The 25,631-nt window shown below is 37.6% G+C and overlaps 1 protein-coding gene and 1 pseudogene across 1 annotated transcript; both read right to left on the bottom strand.

Moving 5' to 3' along the window:
* Nucleotides 1-919: 919 nt before the first annotated feature.
* On the bottom strand, nucleotides 920-25,470 carry LOC111347354 (ephrin type-B receptor 3-like). The gene is made up of 16 exons (XM_088726356.1): nucleotides 25,401-25,470; nucleotides 24,400-24,473; nucleotides 14,277-14,931; nucleotides 13,477-13,620; nucleotides 10,537-10,656; nucleotides 8,558-8,570; nucleotides 8,059-8,176; nucleotides 5,103-5,397; nucleotides 3,829-3,939; nucleotides 3,539-3,729; nucleotides 3,295-3,417; nucleotides 3,018-3,088; nucleotides 2,670-2,710; nucleotides 2,377-2,473; nucleotides 1,883-1,982; nucleotides 920-1,310 (listed from the first exon to the last, which is right to left on the bottom strand). The coding sequence occupies exons 1-16, from the start codon at nucleotides 25,468-25,470 to the stop codon at nucleotides 1,245-1,247; spliced, it is 2,289 nt and encodes a 762-aa protein (XP_088582482.1). The 3' UTR covers nucleotides 920-1,244.
* Nucleotides 17,815-18,746, bottom strand: LOC148726687 (uncharacterized; annotated as a pseudogene).
* Nucleotides 25,471-25,631: the final 161 nt, after the last annotated feature.

Here is a 25,631-nt window from a genome sequence, read left to right as displayed (position 1 = left end):
AATGACCTTTTGATGTAAGTAAATTTTTCTAGACCGTACTTTCCCTTTAAGCGGCCGTAATCGGCCTCGAACAGGTTGTGTGTTTTCATAGCATCATGGTTTTAAAATGAAGCGTGAGACATTTGCATCCTGTCGCGGTCGAATGAATGCCTTTGGTGGCAGCGAGATGGCGTGATTCTAATGATTGTACATCTTTTGCAGAAGTAAACAAGCTAGTATCGTCCGCAAAAATCTTAAATGAAAGGAACTCAGAGCAATTAGGGAGTCGTGAATCTATATCAAGAATAGGAAAGGGCCTAACGAACTATCTTGAGAGACACCATAGACTATAGTTTGATAGGACGACTCAGTATCACCAAAGGCAACGTATTGTTTCCTGTTTGTAAGGCAACTTTCAAACCAGGCCAGCGGTAACCATCTTATTCCATATGACTCTAATTTTTTTGGGGAGAATACTATGATTGACCGTGTAGAAAGCTTTCGAGAGAGCTAATAAAATGCCGTATGTATACAAATTCATTGCCAATTACTTTTCTTAAAGTATCCATAACTTCAGTTATGGCTTGAGCGGTGGACCTACCCTTACAAAATCCGAATTGACATTCAAAAAGAATGTCAAGTTTCTCAAAATAGGAAATAAGTTGTTTGTAAACCAGTTTTTTCAAATATTTGTGTAAAGGCTGACAGTGTTGAGATAGGACGAACGTTCTTCCGTGACTATCTTTAAAATAGGAAACGGGAAAAAGAGGAATGGGGATTGGAGAGTGGGGCATCTTTAAAATGGGGAATCTTTAAAAGCGGGAATCTTTAGAAGCGGTCTCTCTCTCCAACCAATGAGTTTTTTTTAGGTGATGAACTTTACCAAGTTCACATGGGGAAGAATAAATTCGAAGTTCAGTAGGATGGCTGCAACATTTATAACGCCTTCCAGGTTATTTATTGGAACAGCGATAACTTTTAACGCATTTTACACGAAAGTCGATATCAAGTCTAATTATGGGTTGCTACTTTAAATGTTTCTTTAGAAAATCGTTTGTCTTTTCAAAACAAAAAAAAGTTCAAAAAAAATCCTAAAACTATTTAAAAGCTATAATTTGCCTCTCTTCACTGCTAGACATTTTTTGTTTACTTGCTTAATTAAAACAGAATGAAAGGTTTAACATCAAATCTAAAAAAGTTTACGATCTCATAGGGCTTGAAGATTTATCACTCCATCCTTTGCTCCGTGAGCCGAATTAAATTACTTATGCGTCAAGATCGTCAGCATTAACGTAGAGTCGATCCTCGTAATTGTCCAAGTTTATCAGGCCCTGAAAATAAGGTAAAAAATCAATCGCTTATGTGAAGTATTGCGTGATCTTCTAATATACCCTTTTTCTAAATGACTTTTAATACCACGTAGTGAGATAATATATTTTGAAATTAAGCGATGTAAAATAAAAGAATTATGTGCCTTCATGCTGACGCCATTATCAAGTGCATTTTATAGGGGTAAATTGAAAAATTCGATTTCAATAGAAAGAGATAAGGATAGTAAGAGTGTACCTATTAACACACTAAACCTAAACGTCCACAAGAGTTAACTACTATTACCTGACTACGACATCGTATTTACTTCGGATTCTCGCTAATGGATTCAGAGAATACCATGAAATGCAAGTAAATCCTCTTTCCGTAACTTCAGAACTGGCTTTCAAGCTTGTTCATAATTAGTGAGTGGAATTCCGATCGGTAAGTTTTTCCTTAGAATTTAGTCAAAATAGCTTCAAAACAACGGTAACTTGAGATTTACGATATTCCACAAGTATACCTTTGTGTGCACGAGATAAAACTTAGAACGGCCAAAGCTTAAAAAGTCTCTTTGTAAAGTTTACAATTCTACCTTGTGCTGGTCTTCCATTTCTTTCAGTTCGTCCTTCAAGTTTTCAAAAGATGGTCTCAAGTCAGGATCATCTTTCCAACAGTTTGTCATTATGTCATACCTAAAACAAAAAGACGTCAGGAATATCTCAGTACATTATTGATGGCATCAGTTATGGCGTCATTTAGTTTGAAATGCTGCGATTATTGTTAAATGTTTGGCAGCAGTGTTTGGTTCTTTCCTTTCTAATCCTAAGCGACAAACTCGAGTTTATTGACTTATGTCAATGTTTCCCGAAGGTAGGCTGCCTCAAAATGTAAAGCGAGTTTAATTTTCACTCAACCAAAAAATTCTTAAACTCTTGACACACACACACACACACACACACACACACACACACACACACACACACACACACACACACACACACACACACAAATGCTAATGCTACAACACAAAAAGCGTCGTAGGAGAGCATAATAAAAAAAAAAAATAACAACACAATTGTTTCATACAACTTATCATCCACGTGTTGTGGTTTAGGCATTCTGTATCCCTCTTCAAGCAACGTTAAAATCTGTTTTCCACTCATCTTTGGATATGGTGAGCCACCTGGAATAGGAAAGCTACTCTTGATACTCTCTAACAACTATCTGACTCTATATTTAGAAAATTTGAAAATGTAATTTTATACTTTAATTCCTGCACTATCGCTCATTTTTTCCTGCTGAGCGTGCCGACTACTAGGCGTGTTAACACTAGATCTGAGGCTTAGATTAACGGCCTCATTATCAGCTTTGCGACTTACCGATCGTAGAAATCTCATAGAGGAGAACTCCGTAGCTCCACCTGTAAAACAAATTGGAAAAATTGAGGGAAATAATCGCTCTTGTCTTTGAAAGAAAATTATTATCTTCAGTAAACCCTTTAAAGTAGGTCACTATACTCGTCACTTAAGCAGGCAGATCCTGGGCCAGTACTTATAATGAAAAGCCAGAAAGTGTATTAGCACTCCTTCTGAATGAGATGATGTCACATCAATAAAGCATAATGACCACATTACAGAGTAAATACAACAACTTTTCCCAGACCTGACAACATTTTATTGGATGCCATTTTCAATAAACAATTATGATTGTGTGTTCTTTGTACTCACACGTCACTTTTAGAAGAATATTTTCCGTACAGCAATGCCTCAAAAGCAGTCCATTTCAAAGGGATACGTCCCTAAATGAAAAATACATTGAATATATTGGCAAAAGTTAAGAAAAGGTAAGAATAAAACTCGTAACTTTTCTTGTAGTAGACTGATGACAGATTTATACCTTGGTTGACTAATTCTAGCGGTGATATGATATCATTGAAGAGCAAACAATAAAGCTTGATACAGACCATTATACAACTTTCCTAATTTCGACACCAACGTTTGGTACCTTTGACCTCATTTGATAAATTTTGTCCTGTTGACCATCTCTGGCCATACCAAAGTCGGATACTTTGCACATTTCCTCTTCTCCGACCAACACGTTACGAGCTGCAAGGTCTCGATGGATAATCTACGATAAATCAAGACAAATCACGAAACCACTTTAGGGAGTCCTGAAGAATAGATCGAAAATAATAAAAAGCTATGATCAGTGTAACAGTTCACTAACTAAATATGGCGTTCTTGCTTACTGGTATCGATGACAAATACGACATTCCATCGGCAACTTGCCACGCAAACTTCATCAGCTGCTCGGAGGTCAGATTTGTTTTTGGTTTGATATCTGGGTCTTGGAAGTAAGTGTCATTTAATCCCCGGCTCTTTCTCAGGTATCCAAGTAAATCTCCATAGGGAACATATTCAATTAACACCATCAATGGTTCTGAAAAGCATGAGATACGTGAAAATATCTCTCTATTGAGCAAGAGATTTGCTCGAAAATAATTGTTTGGTATGTTAAAGTATACTTTTCCATAATTACCAGATTTCGTGACACATCCGAGAAGTTTAACGACGTGAGGATGAGCATCGAGTTCCTTCATCAACTGAAGTTCAGACAACAAGTCCTTCCTGTCCGATTCAGAAGCGTTCTCTGAAAGATGATCACCCAACAGCTATTACCTTTGTAAGCAATGGCAGTAACGCAACCGAAATAAGAAGCACATATCCTATCTGACTCAGCTCTATTTTGCTCAGTGATGGACCATCCTATTCAAAATCATGTGGTCAGGAAATTATAATGAGGTTATGAAATATTCTACTCGAGTTTATCGTAATGAAGAACGACTGAATTGGGCAGAGAATCCTGATGTAGCCGTCATAGCATTATTCTCAGTCGACAAATAAAATAATAAAACTGTTCATACCACTGCTATATACCAGTGTGACCATACTTTAATGACTTTGAATCCAATTACCATAAGATTTCCGCAAAACAATTGCTGACTGGTATATGCTTGGCGGAGACATTTTTTCTAATCCAACTGAGGCTAAATGTTTAAATGGGTTATTATTTTGTTATTTCGAATTCAGAAATAGCAATCTTTGGGGTTTGCTACTTTTATATACGTGGGAGGTAGGAGAGATAATGTTAATTTGGAAGAAAATTTTACGGCTTCCGTTATCAAAGGGGCAAGAACATTCCAGATTTGAGCTCAGGCCACGTGAGATGCTTGTAATGTCTCAATTACGCAGGTCTAGTTAAATTACTCATGGTTTCAGTGATACCTGGACTCAAAGCATCTTATTATCAACTTACTGAGGTCACGTTTATTTGACCACTGATTCAAGAATAAGTATACTACTGAAAGGATCCCGCCTTACTCTGCAATTTGGTAATATCAACTAAGTTTAAATTGTAAACTGGCCATCGTCGGAAAAGAGTTAAAAAGCCAACGCTTCGAGCGTCAGTCCTTCGTAAGAGCAAAAGGGCTGACAAAGGGTTAACGCTCGAAACGTCAGCTTTAATCTCTAGGGTGGCCAATTTACATTTTCAACTTAGTTGATATTACCAAATTACCTTGTTACCCCCACCGACGCAGCGCCACAGTTTCTTTAGAAACTTACCCCCTTTGAACCTTCCTCTCCCCATTTAAAGGGGAGGGAGGAAGAGGGGAGATTGGATTGGGCTCGCCCTGCGTCTTTCTCGATTAAGAAGATAGTAGAACTTTCGAAGCTACAAGCTGGAGGTTACGCTTTTCCAGGGGAGGGGGGGGGGGTATATTCAGAATGTTGCATTATTTATGTATTTGATACCTTTCAGCATCTTAACAGCCGCAAGTGTCGTCGTTGGTCTCCCTCGCAGGCCTCTGACTTTTGCCTTGGCAACCTGACCAAAAGCTCCTTTACCAACGACCTTATTTATAGTCACGAGCTCTGCAGGAATCTCCCAACAGCGTGGTGATGAATATAGAGAGGCGTGATCACCGACCGCCTCGGAAGGTTGTGGACATTTTGACGGCTCTCCGTCTGTCATGGAAGGTGACCGATTTCGCTCATCCAATGCCATGCTTTGCTGGTTTTGAGAAGGTTCCTCCATTTCAAGCCAAGTCTGTGAACGTAATCATTTACTAAGACTACAGTGGAAAGTCTTTCAAATCTTTCATTTTCATCCTTGTGTGTTTCACATATACAATGTTTATGTGAATGTGTCTACATCGTCATAATAATTACAGTGTCTTTTGCATTTTGCACAAATTCATAACCACCTATGACACTACATTTTACTCTTTTTAGGGATTTTTTTTTTTTACTGAAAAGTGAGTTGAGTTAATAAAGAAAATTTGCTAGTCCGTATTAAACTTTCAAGTTGTTTAGCTGCTTCTTGGTGCAACCTTTTCACTTTGAGGCAGTACTTGTTACTGAAATGTGATAAGTCAAAGTCTATACATGTTACTCTTACGGACTTCTGACACTTCCTAAAAGGAAAACTAACTTTAATTGTATTTTTATCGCAATTCGAATTTATTGGGATTTTTTCTGATGTATAGTTTGCTTGGATTTAATGAAAGTAGCGCGCGCACCAATTTTTTTCAAAGGCCACCCCGAAGGTAGGAAGTAACCTTAAGTCTTAGATAAATTATGTCTTCGGCCTCAGAAAGTCGATGGTAGTGTGACTAGCATTGTAGCATTAAAGTCTGACACTTGTCTTCTTTCAAACTGATCCTATAATCATTTGTTACATTGATGCATCATTCTCCTCAACTAAAAATAAATATTGCTGATTTCCAAACACATACAATGTTGGAAGGTTGCTAAAGGATCACTGAATCCCGTCGTAAACTAGTTCACCTTGTTTCTCTGTTTACATGATTAACGCTCCGCGCCGTCGTTTACCGAGCGAGCAATATTATTCAGTGATCAAGCGTGTATGTCATATAACCAGTTACAATGTGGTGGGGGGCAAACAGGCTGCCGGAATATATTATGTACTTCAAGACCAGATATGACATTAGACAGCGAGAGATTACATATCAAATGTAAGCAGAAAGCCTCAGATAAAATATGCAAGTGCTTTCTGTGTACGCGTCCGTTTTTTTAACCATTTTCCTTTTTCTTTTCCTGAGAGGAGACCAATATGTATCCGGCGTTTACTTGTTTTACGGCGAATCAGCAACTATCTCAAGCCTAACAAATACCAAGTCAGATATTTTATTAGCCGTTAATTTTGTTGCATTTTAAACTTTGCAGACTAGAAACACAACACACCAAATGAATGTCAGAGTTGACCTCTGAACAAGATCGCAGGCGAATTGTCCTTTTGATTTACATCAGCTTTCAGGGCATCAAACTCTCTTTTTACCACCAGCACATATCATGTAAGTCGATAAGTATCACGCAGTAGATCAATCTTTCCGAGAGCTCTCACCGCATCTAATATTTCAACAAGGCAACGAAGCACTTCGAGTCTGGCACATTGTAGACATAATGGCTACTTATCTAGCAAATGAAACCAAGCCAAAATGTGCAACTGAGGCACCACAGAGACATGTATGTACTAGCACGTTTCTTCCTGGATTTCTTTTGTCAGAAAGTTCGACTACATGCTCGCTTGATCTGTGTCATCAACTGCTGCGTTTCCTCGAGAATAATTCAAATATGGCTGCAAAAAAAGCTCTTAAAAAGTGCTCACCTTGCGTTATTCAAAAACTCTCACCTCGTGCATATTTTTTGTAAATTTCTTGTAAATTTTTGAGTTATTAAGTTAATAAAACAAAGATGAGGTGAATGGAATTTGGATGATACAGACCAAAAAGCGGGAGATAGATGTAAATTTCACGTCAGCACAGATTCTACAATTAGTTGCCCCAAAATTTTAATGATGATTTTAAACGCTCAGGGACGGTTTTCACAACCCATGTAGGAATAATGATCAGAAGTGGTTGGTCATCGGAGGCATTTGGCCTTAAAATACCCTCACTTTTGGGCTTTGACTGAAGCAGAAAAAGTCGTCTTAAATTAGGGAGGTAAGAAAAGAAATGCAACGAAAATTTCCAAAAAAACTCAATGTTCTTGAGATCTGATACATATAGAACACAACACAGTTGATTAAATTTGCAGAGGCAATGGTGGCTAATCATTTATGCAAAAAAAAAAAAAAAAAAAGGAAATGGGTTTTTCCCGGAGGGACACTATACCTCACAGGGAATTAGATATTTTGACCTATTATTTTCGTACATTTGTTCACTCGTGATACAGAGCATTTGTGCCAAGTTCCCTGCCAGGGTCTGTCAGGTTTTCTTGTGGACACGCCATAAATTTTATGTGGCGCCTACGCAATAAGTGCCTTCGGTGTCTGCTGTACAACTCAAGGTAGAAAGTTTCAAACCATTAGTTTTACGCGCGTGTTAATTCAATTACACACTTGCTATCAAAAAATTAATTTTAAGACCAACTTTTTGTAGGCAACGAAATTGATTTGAGAGAGAGGGAGCGGATAGTTATTAATTTACGGCTAGAGATTATTACGGAAGTCTTTGTTGAAACGCTGCTTTGCTAGTAAAACAACTTATATTTACGAAAAATTACAACGAAGCTGGGGATGTACTCTGCGACTCACAAAGTGTTTTTGTACTCTTGAGCAGAGAAAGAAAAATCTAGACTGCACCAAGAACAAATGAGATTTTAGAATTTGTTTCCATGCCCCCCTGGGGGAAAAGAGGATATACTGTATTGTACAACAAAAAGGTTAAAAAACCGTAAAGCGACTTACTTCGACAAGTCCTATTTCTTCATTTGTTTCTCCGTTTGTCCTAAAAGTAAAAAAAAAAAAAAGAACATTATATTTCCGGTCAAATTCGAATTCATTTGGAAGAAACAGGTGGACAATTTATTAAAATAGAAAAGCACACCTCGTAGCACTCCATGAGCAAAGTTATTAAAATATTAGTGAAAGCATGCCACATTTTTGCGCTGCTATATTGGCTCAAATAGAGGCAGGTTTCATAAATATTATTGTTAAGCACTCTGTGTCTAGCATTAAGCGGACTAGCCCTAAAAAAATATAATTTTATCTGGATAACCCAATTTTTAAGAAAATCATCACGTTAAGGACGAGGAAATTGACTTTCGGTGAAACTCTTGCTCCAACGGCAACTATCATAATGCATATTACAAACTAACAGACAAATTCACAGCTGCATACAGTTTGCAATTGATAACATAAACAAGAAATGATATTGGACGATGATTTATAGTTCTTAAAATCTTACCTTTCTCTTCTTCCTGTTTCCAAAATGTAAACAAAAAAAATACGAAAAACTTGTCACGAGAAGGCAGGAATTCAAAGGCAATGGACGATTCAAGTTATCTCATTTTATGCATGGACAGTTCAAGTAGAAAGCGGTGAGCAACAAAGCTAGCGCAATAATTCAAATCATAAGATAATAGAGACACGATCAACTGAGAGCAGATAATCACTGTTGTGAATTTTTCGATTTGAGGGTATTTCATAAACGAAACAGAAACATTTGCCGTGATTACCTAGTCTCAGCTAGACTCAGAAGCTTGGAGACTCGGGTTTGCGTACCACATGACTGTTATTGAAATTTTCCTAGACGACATCCTTTGGTAACCACATGCGGTTCACGGGATCTCGCAGTATCCGCCAATCTCTTCTTTAGACTTAAACGTTGACCTTGAAAATTGACGTGGAAACTTTTGCTCACCCTTGTATTTGTTTTTCGAAGTTGAATTGAATTGTTTTTTCTTGAATTTTCTTTCATCGCCCAATTCTCTAATTTGTTTCTGAAAATTCTCGCAGCTTCGGCAGTCTATTTCAAATAAAGTTTGAGATCGATTTGATTTAAACATGACTTTTTTTTTCACATTGATACATCGTGTGCACACACGCTACCTCAATGACATGTATTTTGATTGTATTTACGTTTTGGATCCTTCTTTATCAGTGTTGGATTTTTTGTAAACGAGAATTTAAAGTTCCTCGCCCACTTGGTTTACCTGGGATTAATATGGCCATACAAATGTGGCCATAGAGAAATTCCCTGGGAACGACGAGATTTTCACTTTTCAAAGATTCTCTCCCCGTATAGACCTAGATGATATTCTCTCTGAGGTTTGCTGTAGATCTCGTGTATATTTAAAGCAATTAAAGGAACAAAGATGTGGTGTACGGAATTTCGATAAAGCAGACCAAAAGCGGTTGGATCGAAGTAAATTTCGCGTCAGCACAGATAATGAAACCAGTTGGCTTAACATTTTTATTAGTTTTTTGGAATTCAAGTGATGCTTTTCGCTGTAGGAATTTTCATCGGAATTGATTGGTCATCCGAGATATTCGGTCATGAAATATCCTAATTTTTGGACTTTGTCAAAACCAGGAAACACTGATGAATACAGAACATAACACAGTTGATTGACTTTGCTGATGGGTTTCATGTTTTTCACGTTAGCAATGCAACGTTAGAAAATTGAACGTGCAAAAAATCTAAAACAAAACAAAATAAAACAAAACAAAGCGAAACAAAAACAAATGCAGAAAACGCGTGGTTTTCCCGGAGGGAATTAAATCTTTTGACATACTATTTGAACGCATTTGTTTACACAATACACTTTGTATTCGTGCCAAGATTGAGCCAAATAGGTCATTTAAGCATTATCACTCTCTAACCGGTTTTCTCGTAAACACGCTCTGAGGGTCTCCCAGGGAGGGTCCTTGTTCCCTTGTTCCCTTCCAAAAGTGTCTTATGTTCCCACACTGTTTCCTTATTTGTTCCCCGTTTAATAAATTTGCTTACCTCTTATCACCGCCCTCAATTCCCTCCCGAAAAAAAGAAAGACACTAAAAATAAAGCTTATAAAAGAATAAAACACATTTTATGAGACGTTAAATTTGTTTGACATCATCTCGAACAGTTGAAACTGAGTGAAATTCACAACCCATGAGAGTGGGATAGAACTAATCTTAATTTTCCTGGTCAATCATCATAGTACATAGACACGTCCAAATTTTCCCTCTTCCTAGCAGCCTTTATTTCTTATATCAAAATATTTTCTCCTCTAATTTGTACAGTTTTGTTCCCCTGTTCCCTAAAAATAGGCTTATGTTTCCTTGTTCCCTTCAATATTTTGCCAATGTTCCCTTGTTCCCCAAAACCCCTGGGAGGCCCTCCGCTCTGAATATTACTCGACTTTTTTTCGGGGCCAAAGTTGGCATTTAAACAACTCCTACCATATGAGCTCTTGCTGTTACGCTTCCTTAACTTCCATACGAATAAGACAAATATTCCAACAGCAGCAACCAGTATGGCAGTTGATCCAATCACTGCACCAGTAAAAATCCCTGTGGCACCTTGAAAACAAGAGAAGAATAACACGAGAAATACATGCCTCAACATACTAGATCGGTTGGCAAACTTACGCTCAATCATGATGTCTTTTCTACACCTACAACTTTTTAGTTGAAATATCGACATGTTAATTAAAAGCCCAATAAAATGCTATGCCGACACCTACAAAAAGAGTCCAACTCAGTGTTACAAATGAATTACAGGTTTTTTACTAGTGCTGTACCCTTACCTTCTTTTTAAAATATTTCAATACAATTTTGAAATAACAGAGGCCTTGCCATATTGACCAGGCGATAGAGGTCAAAACGGCTAGGCCAAGGTTTGAGATTTCTCCTTAACGACCGAACGGTCAAGGTTGCTATTTAGTTGTTTACAAAACTAAAGAAACGAAAAATTGAACTTTACAAGCGGTCGTCAATTTACTTCTGGCGACGAGTGCTTTTGCCTGTTCATTCATCCACTCAAACCTACAGTAAAAGTACGCAATCAATGAACTACACATTTTATCTCATATTAAGTCCAGAAACATATGCTATTCACCCGTCGGGTGGTCCGTATGGGTAAAAGCTGTGCCCGAAGTCTTGGACACCACCTGAGCCTGTAGGCCGAGAATGGTACTCAAGGCATAGGGCACAGTTTTTCGCAATAAGGACCGAACTAGGCTGGTGATTAAGATTTTTATTTTTTCTAAAACTTGAAGAACTGATAGTCAAAGAAACTAATTAGAGTGGGAGACTTCACCAAAACATTTCTATTAGCGTTTCAAAAGGCTTCCAAACAAAATTTATAACAGAGAGAGTCTCCTTTCTCTGGGTGTCAATCAGCCTTCGTCGTTTTCCAACGCTGGAGGTTTCAAAAAGTGAAAAGAATCACCGCGATGAATTGTGTGCTCTTTTAGTTCGCATAATACATTGTCGGCCAGCGAGTATTACCTCTGTATAATGCCCTGCTCTGAGCTTGCTCTTAGCCAATCAGAGCGCGCGTTACATCGGCCGCAAGTCTAAGCCATTTAATAAAGATCTGTAATAGTAGCGACGAAGGGTACACTGGTCGATTTTTTTTTTATCAGATCTCGCGCCCTTTCCTTGCACAAGGAAAACTGCTTTAGTCTATTATATTGCCAAAACCAATTTAAGAAAAAAGGGCCTTGCAGGTTACTGTTTGTTCATGGATACCATAGACAAGAAGAATGTTCCAAATAGATTCTGAAAACGTGTTTGTGTTTCCCTTGACGGCGTTGAAGCCCCATCCTTACTGACTACTTCACAGAAGAGCATATCATAGATTAAGATCTCTGTGAAATCTTGAAACAAGCCAACTTTATCTTATTTATCAAAATATTTCAAACTTACTTCCTGGTGGCTGGGTTACTGTGCCTGCTTCAATAGTTCCAGTTTCGATATCAGCTCGAATTTTTTTTCTCTTTATAGCACTCACAGTGAGGTCTCCAAGCTTCCCATGAAATGGGAAATTGGAGCGTGAAATGGTAAATTCGAGCGTTAGCCCTTCGACGAAGGGCTAACGCTCGAAACGTCAGCTTTTATAATCGTAACGGTGGCCAATTTACCATTTTAACTCTGTTGATATATTCAAATTATTTCGTTACTCCCACCGACGCAGCCCCAAACGGTTTATTTTGAAACTATCAGACTTCATTAATTTCTAATTAAAGTGGTTACCACTTCTTGGAGCCTCGTCAGTAATGAGGATTGGTTGTATTTTCCATCAGTACAACTTTTACTGGTGATGACCATGGTTATGTTAATTATATTTCTGGCCAAGACTGTGCATTAAAGTAAGACACCAAAATTAGACACAAATGAAGGTAGTCTTGTTTGATTTTTTGATGGATTCTTAGCATATGAAGCTTTACTTTTCATTTCCCGCATGACAGCAGAAATACCATCATAAGACATTTCAAAAGGGACCAGTGGGCCACCATTTTCACTTGGTGGTTAAAACATCTGACAAAGTTTCCAAGAAAATTCAATTTCAGTTGACCATAATCTCAATATTTTGAGAATCGCATGAAATAGGCTTTGATTTTACAAGTCCTTAGGAGAAGCATACTCTTCTAGCTCTATATGACGTTCTACATGATTCATCTAGGAAAAATCTTCTAACAAGAGGGGTACTTCATGAGATTTTTACGAGTAGTAAGCTACAAATCTGGTGGGTTGGCCATTAACTTAGCTACACCACGTAGTCACGGCGTCTCACCTTCGTTTGCCTTCACGCCTTTTGTACATTGTTTTTCGTTTTCAGTTGTCCATATATATTTGTTATTTTATTAGGTTCGCCAGTCATTTTTGGTTACGTCACATTTCATATATTCGAGTTTATTTTTTATGCATTGTTTCTATTGTTTTGTATAGCTTCTTCTGCCGTAGTTTTCTTGTCGCCGTTGTCATTATGTTTTAGTCGTCGTAGTCGCCACATAATCTTATAAGTCTCGTTATTTTTGTCCGTCATTTTGCCTGTTTTATTTTTATTTCGTTTTCCTTTCCTGTTCTGTATATTTAGCTCGCTTATGTGCATTTGCCTTTACCGAATCGCTAGTAAAAGTGCGAATCTATTTGGTTTGTGGATTTCAGCACACACGAGTCTAGTCTCTTTTTCCTACTCACATGTATGATACATTTAGGTTGCTTTGTCCTAATAGCTCATCGTGATCGACATCTTAAGCATGAAGGAGTTAGCTTTTTTTTTTAAAGTTTGAAATTCTATAGGAAAACCTCAAAATGATTCTCTTCAAGGCATTAGCTAGATCGTTTATCACTCGGTAATGATTGGCTAGACACCATTATCTATAATTAACATACCTTCACAATCTGCCACATTAGATGATTGGAAGTAACCTTCATTACAAATGCAACCAGTTCTGTCAGTATTAGATGCTGAATTTGAAGGACAAGGTACACATTTTTCATTACCAACAGAATCCTTGTAAAAGCCTTTCTGACACCCTAAATAGAAACAATGTGCAATATCATCGACATGCCTTTTCCTCAGAACACATTAATGCAATGACCCTAAGATGTGCTTTTCAAGACAAAAAGAAATTCCTGCCATGCAAATGACCAGTGTCTGTAACAGAAACTTAGACATATTAGGTAACACTGGCATTAGTTATTATCAGAGGCTTTGTTACCAGGAGAACTCTTTTTGTCTTCCTTCCTAATGACTCTCATAATGACAATCACCTAGGTCATTGAACAACATACGTACATTAACTTAAGCTGGGGTTCCCAGACCAAAAAACTAAGACAGAAAACAGACCCGATTAAAAAAAAAAACCTAAATGTTATAAATGCATCTATCTGCGGAAAAAAACAAAAGGAGAAGCGAAACGAAACTGAACTTTACAAAGGTACTTTGCAAAAAGGGACTCTATGTTCTTGGGTCTTTTATCTTCGTTCACCGATAGAATCTATGTGAACATTTAAAGTATAAATCAAAAGAACACGCCCATGTCAAATAGATATCAAGCCTTTCATAACCTCTCTATCAAGCGATGAACAAATGGGGCGGTCATTTAAATGTTTAACTATTTAAAAGATTAAATATTCATCCTGGATCCTAATCTTCAGAGGAAAATCCAACTTTCAAGTGCAGCACTGACCTTTGCATACAAAAGAGTCTGAAGATCCATTGATTAGCTCATAACCATAACTGCACAGGCAGGCTGAGTTATCTGTTATCTTCCACTCCCCATTACTAAGGCACACGCCGTATATCTTTTGGTGTCTTTTTTTAAGTGAGTTATGATCTGTGCATTCTCCCTCATGTTTGGTTGAATTGATATCATTTGCTGGGGCAGCTGTTCTTGGAAATCTAACGAGAGGAGCGAACGTTTCATAGCAGAAACGATACCTTACAACAAACTTTTGTATTTTCAAGCAGGCTCCTTGGTCTAATAATGCCAAATAAATTCCCCTTGCCTTTGTTACTACTGACCAATAAAATGTGACTACTGGGTGTTTACTTGGAAGAGTTTTTGGAGGTATAACAGTTTCTTTGTGGAACTTTAAGTTTGTTGGATCTGGATCAGGATGTAATTTGTAATCCGCATGATAGGAATAAAGGGTGAAGTTTGTTCTGCAGAATGGCGCCCCTTTAGCTGAGGGGCAGTTGCGAAAGACGGTGACTTCAATATCGAGTCGTGTAGCATCCTTGATGTTAACATAGTTTGTTCTTAACCAATTCTTTGGTTCCTCATTCTTGCTGGAAATATCACAGACTGAGTAAACTGGCGATGGAGTCGAAGGATGATTCCACTGCAAGAGACAAGAGAATCAAATTATTTAGCTAATAAATCTTCACTCCAAAAGTGATGGCTCTGTGCACAATATAAATGCAGGTACACTTTACCGAAACTTTCTGCACATATACTAAACGAAGATGAAGCATTACAAGAAAGGCTGATACTTTCAATGGTTGTTCAAAATTACCAAATCTAACTATCACATTATTAAAACCAAATTCAGATGACACAACTTTACAGCGTGTGGGCTTATTCATAAAATATTTACCAAAAGCATGAGTGTTTCACACATTTACGCTCTGACCTCTTTAAAATAATAAATACCTAGGATTGTTACTGACTCAGAATTGGTTACCCATTATCAAAACTTCCAAGGAAAATCATTAAAACTTCTCGTTTGTTGGAGGATAGGAATTGGAATACTAAAATTATTGTATACAACTCTTTTAGAGATATGTATCGGCATGATTATGCCATCTTCAATCAATGAGTAACTGAATGTGAATAATTGTATTACAGGCAAGTAGATGAATAAAATATTTACAGTAGGATGTAATACAAAAGCGGGTACTAATTACAGCGTGACAACAAACACGAAATTAAAGGTGTGAACTAAAATGCTAGAAAAGTGTTATAATGCTGTTATTTTTTGTTAACTTCAAGTTTGATCTTCAGGTTTGTATGGCTATAGGACAGCCATGTCCTTGTTTGAGGTGTAGCTAGAGGGTGTGCATGTAGAGCAACGTAAAGTAAAGTAAGTAGTCTTATTTAATGTGGCACAACACTTAGCTTCAAGCTACTTTCCAGGAGGCCCACAATAATCAACAGAAACAAATTATTCAAATTGAACATAAATTGTGAAGAATCCTAACTGGCCGGAGGCAAACCAGTTGACTTTTTACAAGCGTGGCCGAGGATTTGAATTCGGGAGCTACCGTGAAACAAATCCAGGTTGTGGCCAGAGCGGGACTTGAACCCAGGAGCAGCGGATTACGAGTCCGACGCACTGACCACTCGGCCACGCTTTCTCCTTAAATGTGTATGTGAACATATTAATATGGTGAAAATTCGAAAAAAATGTTCTAAGGATGTATCCCGCGGGCCCTTGCTCCACCTAATTTCGCTAAATTTGATTTTCTTGTTCATAACAATAATAATTATAATAGTAATGATAATAATAGTAATAATAATAATAGTAATAGTAATAATCGACTTTATTTAAAGAGGGTATACACATAACAGCCTGCGCTGATAAGCCAGTGGCCCTCAGATGATTGCGAAGGTGAGATCCATTCAGCAATTTATTAGAAGCATAGCCAGAGGGAAGAGAGGACTGTCCCTCCCCCCCCCCTCCCCCTCACTCTTTTGAAATAAAATTATAATCAACTCATAATGAAAATAGAAAAACAATTCTGAATTACTCATATAATGAACAACTTATGTAACCCAATTATCAGCAGCATTTACTCTTACACTGCCACCTAATAACATCACCTACCAATTTTTAGAAGGAAAAAACATGATGCACTGAGAAATGCTTGTTGATTCACAGTTACTACATGACCTTCATCGGTTTGCCTACAAACCAGCTGGCCAGCCTGTCTGTGTTTATGGTGACTCTGCCTATCCACTTAGATTGCAGATACAAGGTCCCTTTAGATATGGTAAATTGACACCACATATGGAGCAGACAATGCAAGGATGAGTGCTCTTAAAAGTTCCGTTGAATGACTATTCGGAGATGTAATAAATTCGTTTAAGTTTATCGACTTTAAAAAAGATCTGAGGCTTTTCCTCAGCAGTGTTGGAAAGATCTATATTGTTTTTGTCTTACTGCGTAATGTGATAACATGCTTGTATGGAAACATGACCTCAGACTTTTTCGACGATATGCCACCCACTTTTGACACATACTTTGGCTGGGAAACCACACTAATTCCCGGTTTACTTTGACTTTGATAAAGTATGTATCAAAACATTACAAATGTAGTTAACAATGGTAGATAATTGTATGCTGATAGGTTAAATACTATTTCCCACACCACTGTACTTTTAGAAAGAGAAAATTAATGATTATAAATTTAGGCACGACATTGCAGAGTCAGGCCGTTTTTTTGGAATTAATTTTACAATTCACAAGTTATAAATATAAGAGCCTGAGGACCTGTTTGTTTGAGATTAGGTTGACATTAACCCAGGGACAATTACGTGGTGATTTGATGGCATTTTTTTTTCAGAGTTAACCCTGGATGAAAGCTACCCCTGTCTAAAATGACTGAGTTGAGATACCCATGTTCCTGTAGAGATTTTGTCTTGATGATGCTCAAAATGGGCTCAATTTCTAGAGTGCAATCACTAAATGTAGGAAAGACTATGAACGAGTTACATGAAAGCACTAGTAACCAAATAGAAAAGAATAGACCTAGCTATAAACACCATTTCTAAGAGTTATTTTGTGCATTTAGTGACTGCACCCTAATTTTTTGTACAACCATCACTCTATATTAGGGGAACATTTGGGCAATTCAGTCCCTTTGTAGAGACAAATAACTGTCTATTAGCAAGAACAATTTTTTTAAATTCTTCTTAAAAATCACAAAAGTCTACACAAAAGAAATATAATTACATCCATCAACAATATCAAGAAGCTATCGTAGCTTAACTTGTTGTTTGTAGATAAACCTAATTCAACAAATTAACAGGGAAATAGTAACTCACCAGTTTCCCAGTGCTCACTCAAGCAAAGCATTAATATTTCCTATGGACATATTCACTGTCACTAATGACCTACTCCTAAGGTGACCTTTATTAAATCAGGTAAGTGATAGGAAAATAGGTAGATAACTCAAGTCACAACAAAAGTCATCTGAACAAGTTCAGGGATCTTCCACATTCCCTAGGATCGAGCATAATTCTTTTTGGTATTGTCCAGCAATGCCATAAATATCTTGTGTTTCTGGCTAAGCAAAATTTGAAGGATTTGCTGTTGGAGCTGCTGCTTTTGCTGCATTTGTTTCATCAACGCTAAGAACATGGTGTCTTGCTGCTGAGCAGCCTCTTGTTGTCTGTCTTCTGCCAGATCAAGCTTTCTCTTTTTGATGGCTAATTCTTCTTTCTTCAATTCTCTCTCCTTCTCTGACTTCTCGGCAAAAAATTCGATTGCATCAGAGGCGCTCCTCCTCAGTTTAGCTTTCTTTGGTTTCTCGCCACTATCATCACTCTTTTTTTTGCAATTGTCTGAAGAGCCGCCTGTCTGATCTCATTTGCTGTAGCTTTTCCTTTTTCATCTTTTGCCTTCTTCTCGTTTCTCAGGGGGTCACTCTTATCTTCTGCGCTCTTCTCTCGTTCTCGTGTCTTCTCCAATAAGGTTTCGAGTTCTGTGGGCTCGGGGACACCGATCCCAGATGCTTTCTCTCCTTCCTCGCTGTAACCCTCAACTCTGGACTCTTCAGAGAATTCAAATAGGCGGCGATTCTTTCTTATACTTTCCCTCTCTCGCTACTTTTCAGTTTAAAATTGTAAGGTTCGCTCGTTACAGTTTCGCGAAATCATGGTCTTCCGTCCAAACAAAATACCTGGATTTACTTGCTGTCGAGAGAACACGAAAGTATATTTTTTTAGTACCAAAACTGAAGATTTATAACTTGAAGAGCAACATAAAATTAGGACAAATATATGCAGGTCTAAAATAACAAGAACATGATTTCAAATATCACAAAATTATCCTTAAGAGATAAAGAAAATTCTACATTTCTTTTGAACTGGTTCTAGCTCAGCTGTAGCAATGTGGCCAGCTGTGCTTTTGGATGCTTCTGAAAGAAAAGTCATTTTAGTTGTTATAAATCGCTAAACTGTTGAACATTTGAATTCTGCTGGTCCGCAAATAATGCACCAAACAATCATTACATCAAAAGGGGGAAATAGATAATTATCAGCACGTAAAAGTTTAGTTCTTTACTTACGTTTTCACCAGAACGTAAACGCTGCTCAGATTCAGTCGTCGACGAAGGCTGGACGACGTTTTTACAATATCGCACATGTGCAGAACGCACGCGCGGGAAAATTTTACTTTCGCCCGTTGTCGTCGTGCCATTTCGTAGTCGATGCTTAAGGTCCCTGTTTTCTTTCGCACGACGATATGCAAATATCCCTTACAGTGTTTTTGACTGAAGGCACAAATTTACTTCCGGTTACCCCTTCTCCCACCAATAAATAAAAGCAACAGACAAACAAACAACAACAGCAACAACAACATTTAATTAATAAACAAACAGAAAGAATGGCAAACTTTGGGCAAGTATTAGGTACGGAATGTAAAAATGTTTGGCTTGGAGGAGAGGTGGATCAAAAGTTTCAACTTTGTAACTTCTAATGTGCACGCTAATGTCTTGGATTAGTGACGTATCTTCCATGCAGTCCATCATTAATATGCAATAAGCAATTAATAAAAAGAAACAAGCAGACAAACAAACCCAGAAAACATGGGTGGCTTATATGGACAAATATCAGATTGCGTACAACGATCAGTGAAACGCTTTTCTTTTGTCCACTTTATTCACCACGTACTGTAAAACAGTCTTAATACTAGATCAAAAGTCGTCCTTTTAACCCTCTATGAAAGATATATTTTAACAAGAATATCTTAAGAAGAGACAATGCCCTTGCGACAATATCGCTTTATCTGAAGCTACAAAAAAAAAAACAAACAAAAACCACGAAAATCGCATTTTAAAAGTACATCCGGTCAGCAGTTATGCTCATAGCATTTCCGGTCTACATATGTTTGGTGGTAAACAACAATTTCTTCGCTTCTCAACCATGTGCCAAGGAATATACGGCTCCAGTTTGTCACAGATTTAATTCAAAATCGTCACAGACCTGCATTTGCTTAGCTGTGATCTTGATGCATCTATTAAACTTCCTGAAGGGATTATATTGATAACTTTTTTCGATACTCGACACAAGACTGTGTTTGACCTGTTGACTGTTCTTTATTAGGGTTTATACATCATCGTCTGGGGTCTAAAAGTAGATGTTCGATGAAGCTGGCGAGTCATAATTCACCTTTCCGCTAGAGTCTGTGCAAAATTTGGTCAAGAAATTGGAGCGAGCGAAATGAGGAGAGACCCATACTATACGACAAAAGCATCCCCAAGAAATTTCCCCAAGTTGCAAGGTAGGCTTTGTGTCAATTTATATTTCATCAAATCCGTTGGCCAAAACCTAATCAATCAAATGTAGATAGCAGTTAAGATGATAGAAAATACTCTTGAAGCTGATATTCTGTATTTAAAACCTGTTTAAGTCTAATACTGGAGCCCTCAAAAGTTTTTTGCAATTTTTTGCAACTTGCCTCGGATGTCCTCAACAACCACTGCCAATATACGGTTTTGCCCAAATAGATTCTATGATATTTAGAAAATTCAATATCTATGTAAGTTCCGCTACTTTTTTTTTTTTTTTTTTGTGTGTGTTTTAGTTTTGTTTTGTTTTGTTTTTTGTTTTGTTTTTTTGTATTTTGTCTTTTGTTTTCTTTTTTGTGCGTGTGTGTGTGTGTGTGTGTGTGTGTGTGTGTGTGTGTGTGTGTGTGTGTGTGTGTGTGAGTGTGTGAAATAGTACTTTCGGGGAAATTCCGAACATGGTTGTGCTTGTTTTACCTGCCTGTCAAAATGGCTGACAGGGAGTATAAAAGGGCGAGAATTGTCTTCTTTATCATAAAGCCCAAAATACTTTATCGGCGAATTTATTAAACTGAGAGTACTTCTACCATTTGTATGAATTTCATTTCAATTGATTCACATGCAGAGTCAGAATCGTATATTTTTACTTTTTGAGAGTGAATTTTGTGGTGAAAAAAAAGGACCTTAGGTAAACGCGATCAAGTGCGGTTACCATGGCAAAGACACATCTGCCAATCCAAATATGGCTGATTTTGTTATTCCTCCCTCAGGTAACCTACCTCCCCACAAAAAAGGAAGGGGGGTTAAAAATTTCATTTCCAACTTTGCTTCACTTTCTCGGAGAATTGCTCTTAAAGACGTAGAGGAAAAACACTCGTTACCTAATTTACGTAATTATTCTCAGTTTAAAATTTGAGTGAAAACAGATTCATCAGAAAGAATTAGTGAGAACAGTTTAAGTGATAGGTTGCTGAAAACTACTGACACGAAAGATCTGAAAATGGAAATCGAGTGTTTAAATGAGAGTATGTAAACGCGTAAATAGTTGTCTATTTCTTTTCTAAAACATTTCTCTTTGATAACATGATAAATAAAGGAACATGTTGTTTATAAAATTTGTTTTCCTTCACGTCACTTTCTTTGCAAATAAGATGTGCGCTATCATAATACAGAATAAATCTGGACCGAATCCATGAGAAATGATTGCTTCAAGTTTCGTAGAGAGTTTAGAACACAAGAATGCCTGATTAAAAATAGTATAATTGTAGTCATAGAAAGGTAAAAATCAACGATATAATAACCCGACGTTTCGGCGACTTCATGACGCCATTATCAAGGGTACAAATAAATAAATTTAACAAATGGGAGTTCAAGAGTTACAACTAATTTGCATAGGGGAGGTAGCTACACAAATACTTTAGCACGGATATAATCCGTTTGCACGGATATAACCCGTTTGGTCGACAACGACCACGCAGGTGCTGTCCATGAGGACCTTCTTAGCTGTTTCAAAGTTCTCAAGAAGTGTATGAACAAATTCGATTGTCTTGTCAACGAGATGATTTACATCAAACAATTAACACCGAGTTTGAACGTGCAAATGGATTCTATCCGTGCTAAAGTATTTGTGTAGCTACCTCCCCAATGCAAATTAGTCGTAACTCTTGGACTCGCAATTGTTAATATTTTTTTCATTTGTACCCTTGATAATGGCGTCATGAAGTCGCCGAAACGTCGGAATATTATAGCGTTGGTTTTTACCTGTCTATGTATTACTAAATCTTTGTTAATAGTTGTAGTCAGGCGTGATAATAAATCAAATTTTTTTGTTGTCACTTACTAAAAAACTTTGTGTGAGGACGTGTCGGTTAATATACTATAGCCTTCTTCAGCGATAAAATGGCTATGAAAGCAAATGATTGCTTTAAAAAGAGGCGCAGAAACGTAACTTGGGATTGCCAAGGGCCTTGTAAATGTCAGGGTTGTCAGATTATTTTTAGAAGTGTGGCATTCAACTTGTGAACCGAATGCCATTAACGAACACATTTACATACCGGACATTTACAAGGCCCTTGGCAATCCCAATTGACGTTTCTTCGGCTCTTTTTAAAGCACTCATTTGCTTTCGTAGCCATTTTATTGCTACGGTTATATTATTTTATAGAAAAATTCACTGCCTGACTCGTGAATTCCACGTTAAATTTCACTTGAAAAACCGATATCGCACGAATCGCGAAGCGATGAGTGCGATATCGATTTTTCAAGTGAAATTTAACGTGGAATTCACGAGTCAGGTAGTGAATTTTTCTTGAATCGCACAACTGAATAAAAATAAGAAAACAAGAAATTAAAACGGCAATGTTATTGTTTGTTTTTATTCCGTACGCGCGCCCTTAAGAGAGCCATTTTAAAGTCAACTGTCAGAACTGTCATTGTTAAGGGAATGGAAAGCAAGGTAAGTCGCTCACGTTTGAACCGTCGAAAATTTTAACTGTACCTCGTGAATTTTTCTTGAATGACATAGCTAAAGCCACCAAATCACTGGGCGAAACCAGATGCTTTGTATTTTTGTGCGCCACGCCAGAGCGCAAACGATGGAAACCCTTTCAAAGTCAGGTGTCAATATCTAGCGAATAGAGGGAACAAGATATTTTTAGAATGAAAACCACTTTTATTTCAAACTCGTGGAGAAAGCGGTGCCTCACATTTTACAATCTTCAGCAAAAAAACTAAAAGTACACAATACCGAGTTATTGAAGACAGAGATTTGCCTGCTACCACTCAACTTGGCAAAATGTGGCGCCGAAAATTAACAACTAAATGGTCAAATCCTCAAGCGAAATGAAAATTTCAAGCGTTCCAGTATCAAAGCAATATCTACAAAAAACGGGTAAGTGCTTTACAGTTGTAAAAAAAAGTGTATTCAAAATATAATTATTAAGACTGGAATTTCTCGGTAAACTCTGGCGAAAAACAGTTCAGTTAAAAGTCACAATTTTAAGTGTTTTTCTTTCATCGCGGGGAGTCGCTCGTCGGTGTCAATGCTGGACTGAAAGTTTATGGAAATATTTACTGGAGAATTATTAAAAGTTACTCCAGTAAACATTGCGCCAACTGCTCCTGCCATCAAGTAACTAGAACGACTGGCATTGCTGTCAAGGTCACTAGTAGCTGCTGTGTTGTTTGGCTTGGCTGAGCTATTGAGAACAATCTCCCGTAAAGCATGACTTGAATATCCGTTGGTAGTTGTCGTGCTTGGCGTGGGTTGAAACCGGCGAGCTTATTCGACATTCGCCGCTGTTTTTCCAGAGGATTATGGCTGTAGCTGGATATGGATTCCGGATTGGAGTGGCCAGTGAGCTCTGATATCTCCACTGGGTCGAAATCATCACGGAACGCTCGGATGACTGTTTTGCGACCACTCGAATTTGTGAATTTGCCGTCTAAATTTTTTTGAAACCATGTTGTATCTAAAAGAGGACAGTTTGTCGTTTGTATAGGCTACAATGGTTTGGATTTCGGAAAAAGATGCTTGACCTTTTTCGTCATTGACACCTGTTTTCGTTTTCTTTCGTAACGCTTGTTTGGTTTTCCTCGGCGAGAACTGTCGTTTGGCTTTCTTCCCTCGTCTCTGGCATTTTGATTTTTTTTCTATGCGTTTTCTCGTACTTTTGAGCGTGAGTGGTTTCTTCCAATTTTCTAAAACTTTCAATTTCAACTCAAAATTTGGAAGACATTCATTTTCTATGAATTTGTTCATATTTGTTCATATTTTCGTAGCACTAGTTGTATTTACGTTTTTACGTTCGTAACAATAATTTTTGCTCGCGACTCACGTCAGCGATATCGCTTTATGCATTAGTGCGATTCCACGCTAAATACCCTCTCTTCCGGTTGACGTATTGACCAATCAGAGCGCGTGTTTACTTTAAGCTATGCGATTCTATATTATTTTAACCGAAACGTCCTCACGTGAGGCTTTTTAGTCAGTGACAAGAAAAAAAGAATTTATTTAATGTCTGATTACTTACTTAACATCAACAGTGCATGTGCTTGTTTTTCTGGGCTCATATTTTTCTCCCACAAATATGTCTTCCCACATTTACTTGGATTTTAAACCACCCATTATTTGCATCATTTTCCAAATCATCTTTTGACTTTCACCTTGATTTCTGTGAGGTTAACTCTTACAAAATATGTATACGTGTACCTATAGCTAATACCGATAAAGTTTTTGCTCGATAGTAAACGCAAAAAAAAAAGGCTTTTTCAACATGGGCTACGAAAGTCAGGTAACTCACCCCTGCTCCTCCTTTACTTTCTCTAAAAGTTTTCCAGTACCATAGGCTCGAACCAGGTTCCTCCATAAGAGTTTCTGCAGAGGAATGATAACGTTAGAAACTCTTACAAAATGAATTATTGAAACAAGTAAATGCTAAATCTGCTTCTAGACTTTGGTTACGATTGGTTCTCTTTCAAGAGCCAAAAATGAGTATTTGTACTCCTCCCAGAAGGGAGTAGGTACATTTTGAATTAACCCCCGGCTTGTGAGGCTTACAGACAATTCAGTTCCACCAAAATATAAAACAGTTGTAAAAACAGGCTAGTGGTTCGTGAAGGACGCCTTTCTGTGCGATTAAAGCTTGTAACTGAAAGTCGATGCCACTCATTTGCTAAGGGCTCTTAAATAATGATCAAAGTGGTTATACAGATCTTTGAAAGGCTTCAAACTAAGAAGTACAACAAATTTGACTCCTGAAAGTAGGTCGGTCAAATGACATACTAATAAAAGAGAACAAACAGAATCCGTAACAAAAGCGCAAAGAAAATACCTCTACATATTCAGAATATATTAAATAATATGTACCCATAGTAAGGGGTAAAAGAAACAGCCTAACTTTTTCGGAAAGTTTAGTCAAAGTCTGCCGATTTCTGCAGCTCTCGTCGCTGTATTGAAAACAACGCTACCACAACTCAGAACAATCGGTGGGCACACAGCGCCCGAGTTCTAATAAAATCATAAAACACGAGTGCCATTGGAGAGGGTTGGAGATCGTTTAGTTAGAATTTTCGGAGAATGATGAAAGTGGCCATCCAAATCTTTGAAGGCTTCACAGTACGATGAACGTGAAATTTAATATCTTTTAAAACATTTTTTAGCACGTTAAATATTCAAAGGTTTAATTCAGATACTGTACTTCTGCTATTCTTTTCTCGAGCTTTGTGAATTTGACATACAAGAGGTCGATTTTCATTTGAAATGGGCTGAAATATCCACCAGTAGTCTAATACGAACTCTCACCTGCCTCGCCTGAAACTCTGGGTAAAATTGCGACCAACCAAACAACTAAAGTTGTATGAAATAACTTCATTATCTAAGGATATAACCGATAAATTGATTTATGAGACGCTTCCCTCTTGTTCCTCAGCTTCTTACAGAACGTCAAAAAATGACAGTTGTGTCGAGGCCGTGGGAACCAATGTATACCCCAATCTAAGCACCACACAGGGTAAAGGTCAGATCATTACGACC

This window comes from Stylophora pistillata, chromosome 7 (genome assembly GCF_964205215.1).
Source record: "Stylophora pistillata chromosome 7, jaStyPist1.2, whole genome shotgun sequence".
Taxonomy (NCBI): Eukaryota; Metazoa; Cnidaria; class Anthozoa; order Scleractinia; family Pocilloporidae; genus Stylophora; species Stylophora pistillata.
The sequence above is the reverse complement of the archived record's forward strand: the minus strand, read 5'-3'. Positions and strand labels throughout refer to the sequence as shown.

Bases quoted from the DNA above. Each gene is read 5' to 3' on its own strand.
- LOC111347354 (XM_088726356.1), bottom strand. From the start codon at position 25,470: ATGAAGTTATTTCATACAACTTTAGTTGTTTGGTTGGTCGCAATTTTA. The intron at 3,089-3,294 runs GTACCAAACGTT...TTTTTCATTTAG, and splicing joins TTTATCAAATGAGGTCAAAG to GGACGTATCCCTTTGAAATG. The intron at 2,474-2,669 runs GTAAGTCGCAAA...TTCCTATTCCAG, and splicing joins CTATGAGATTTCTACGATCG to GTGGCTCACCATATCCAAAG.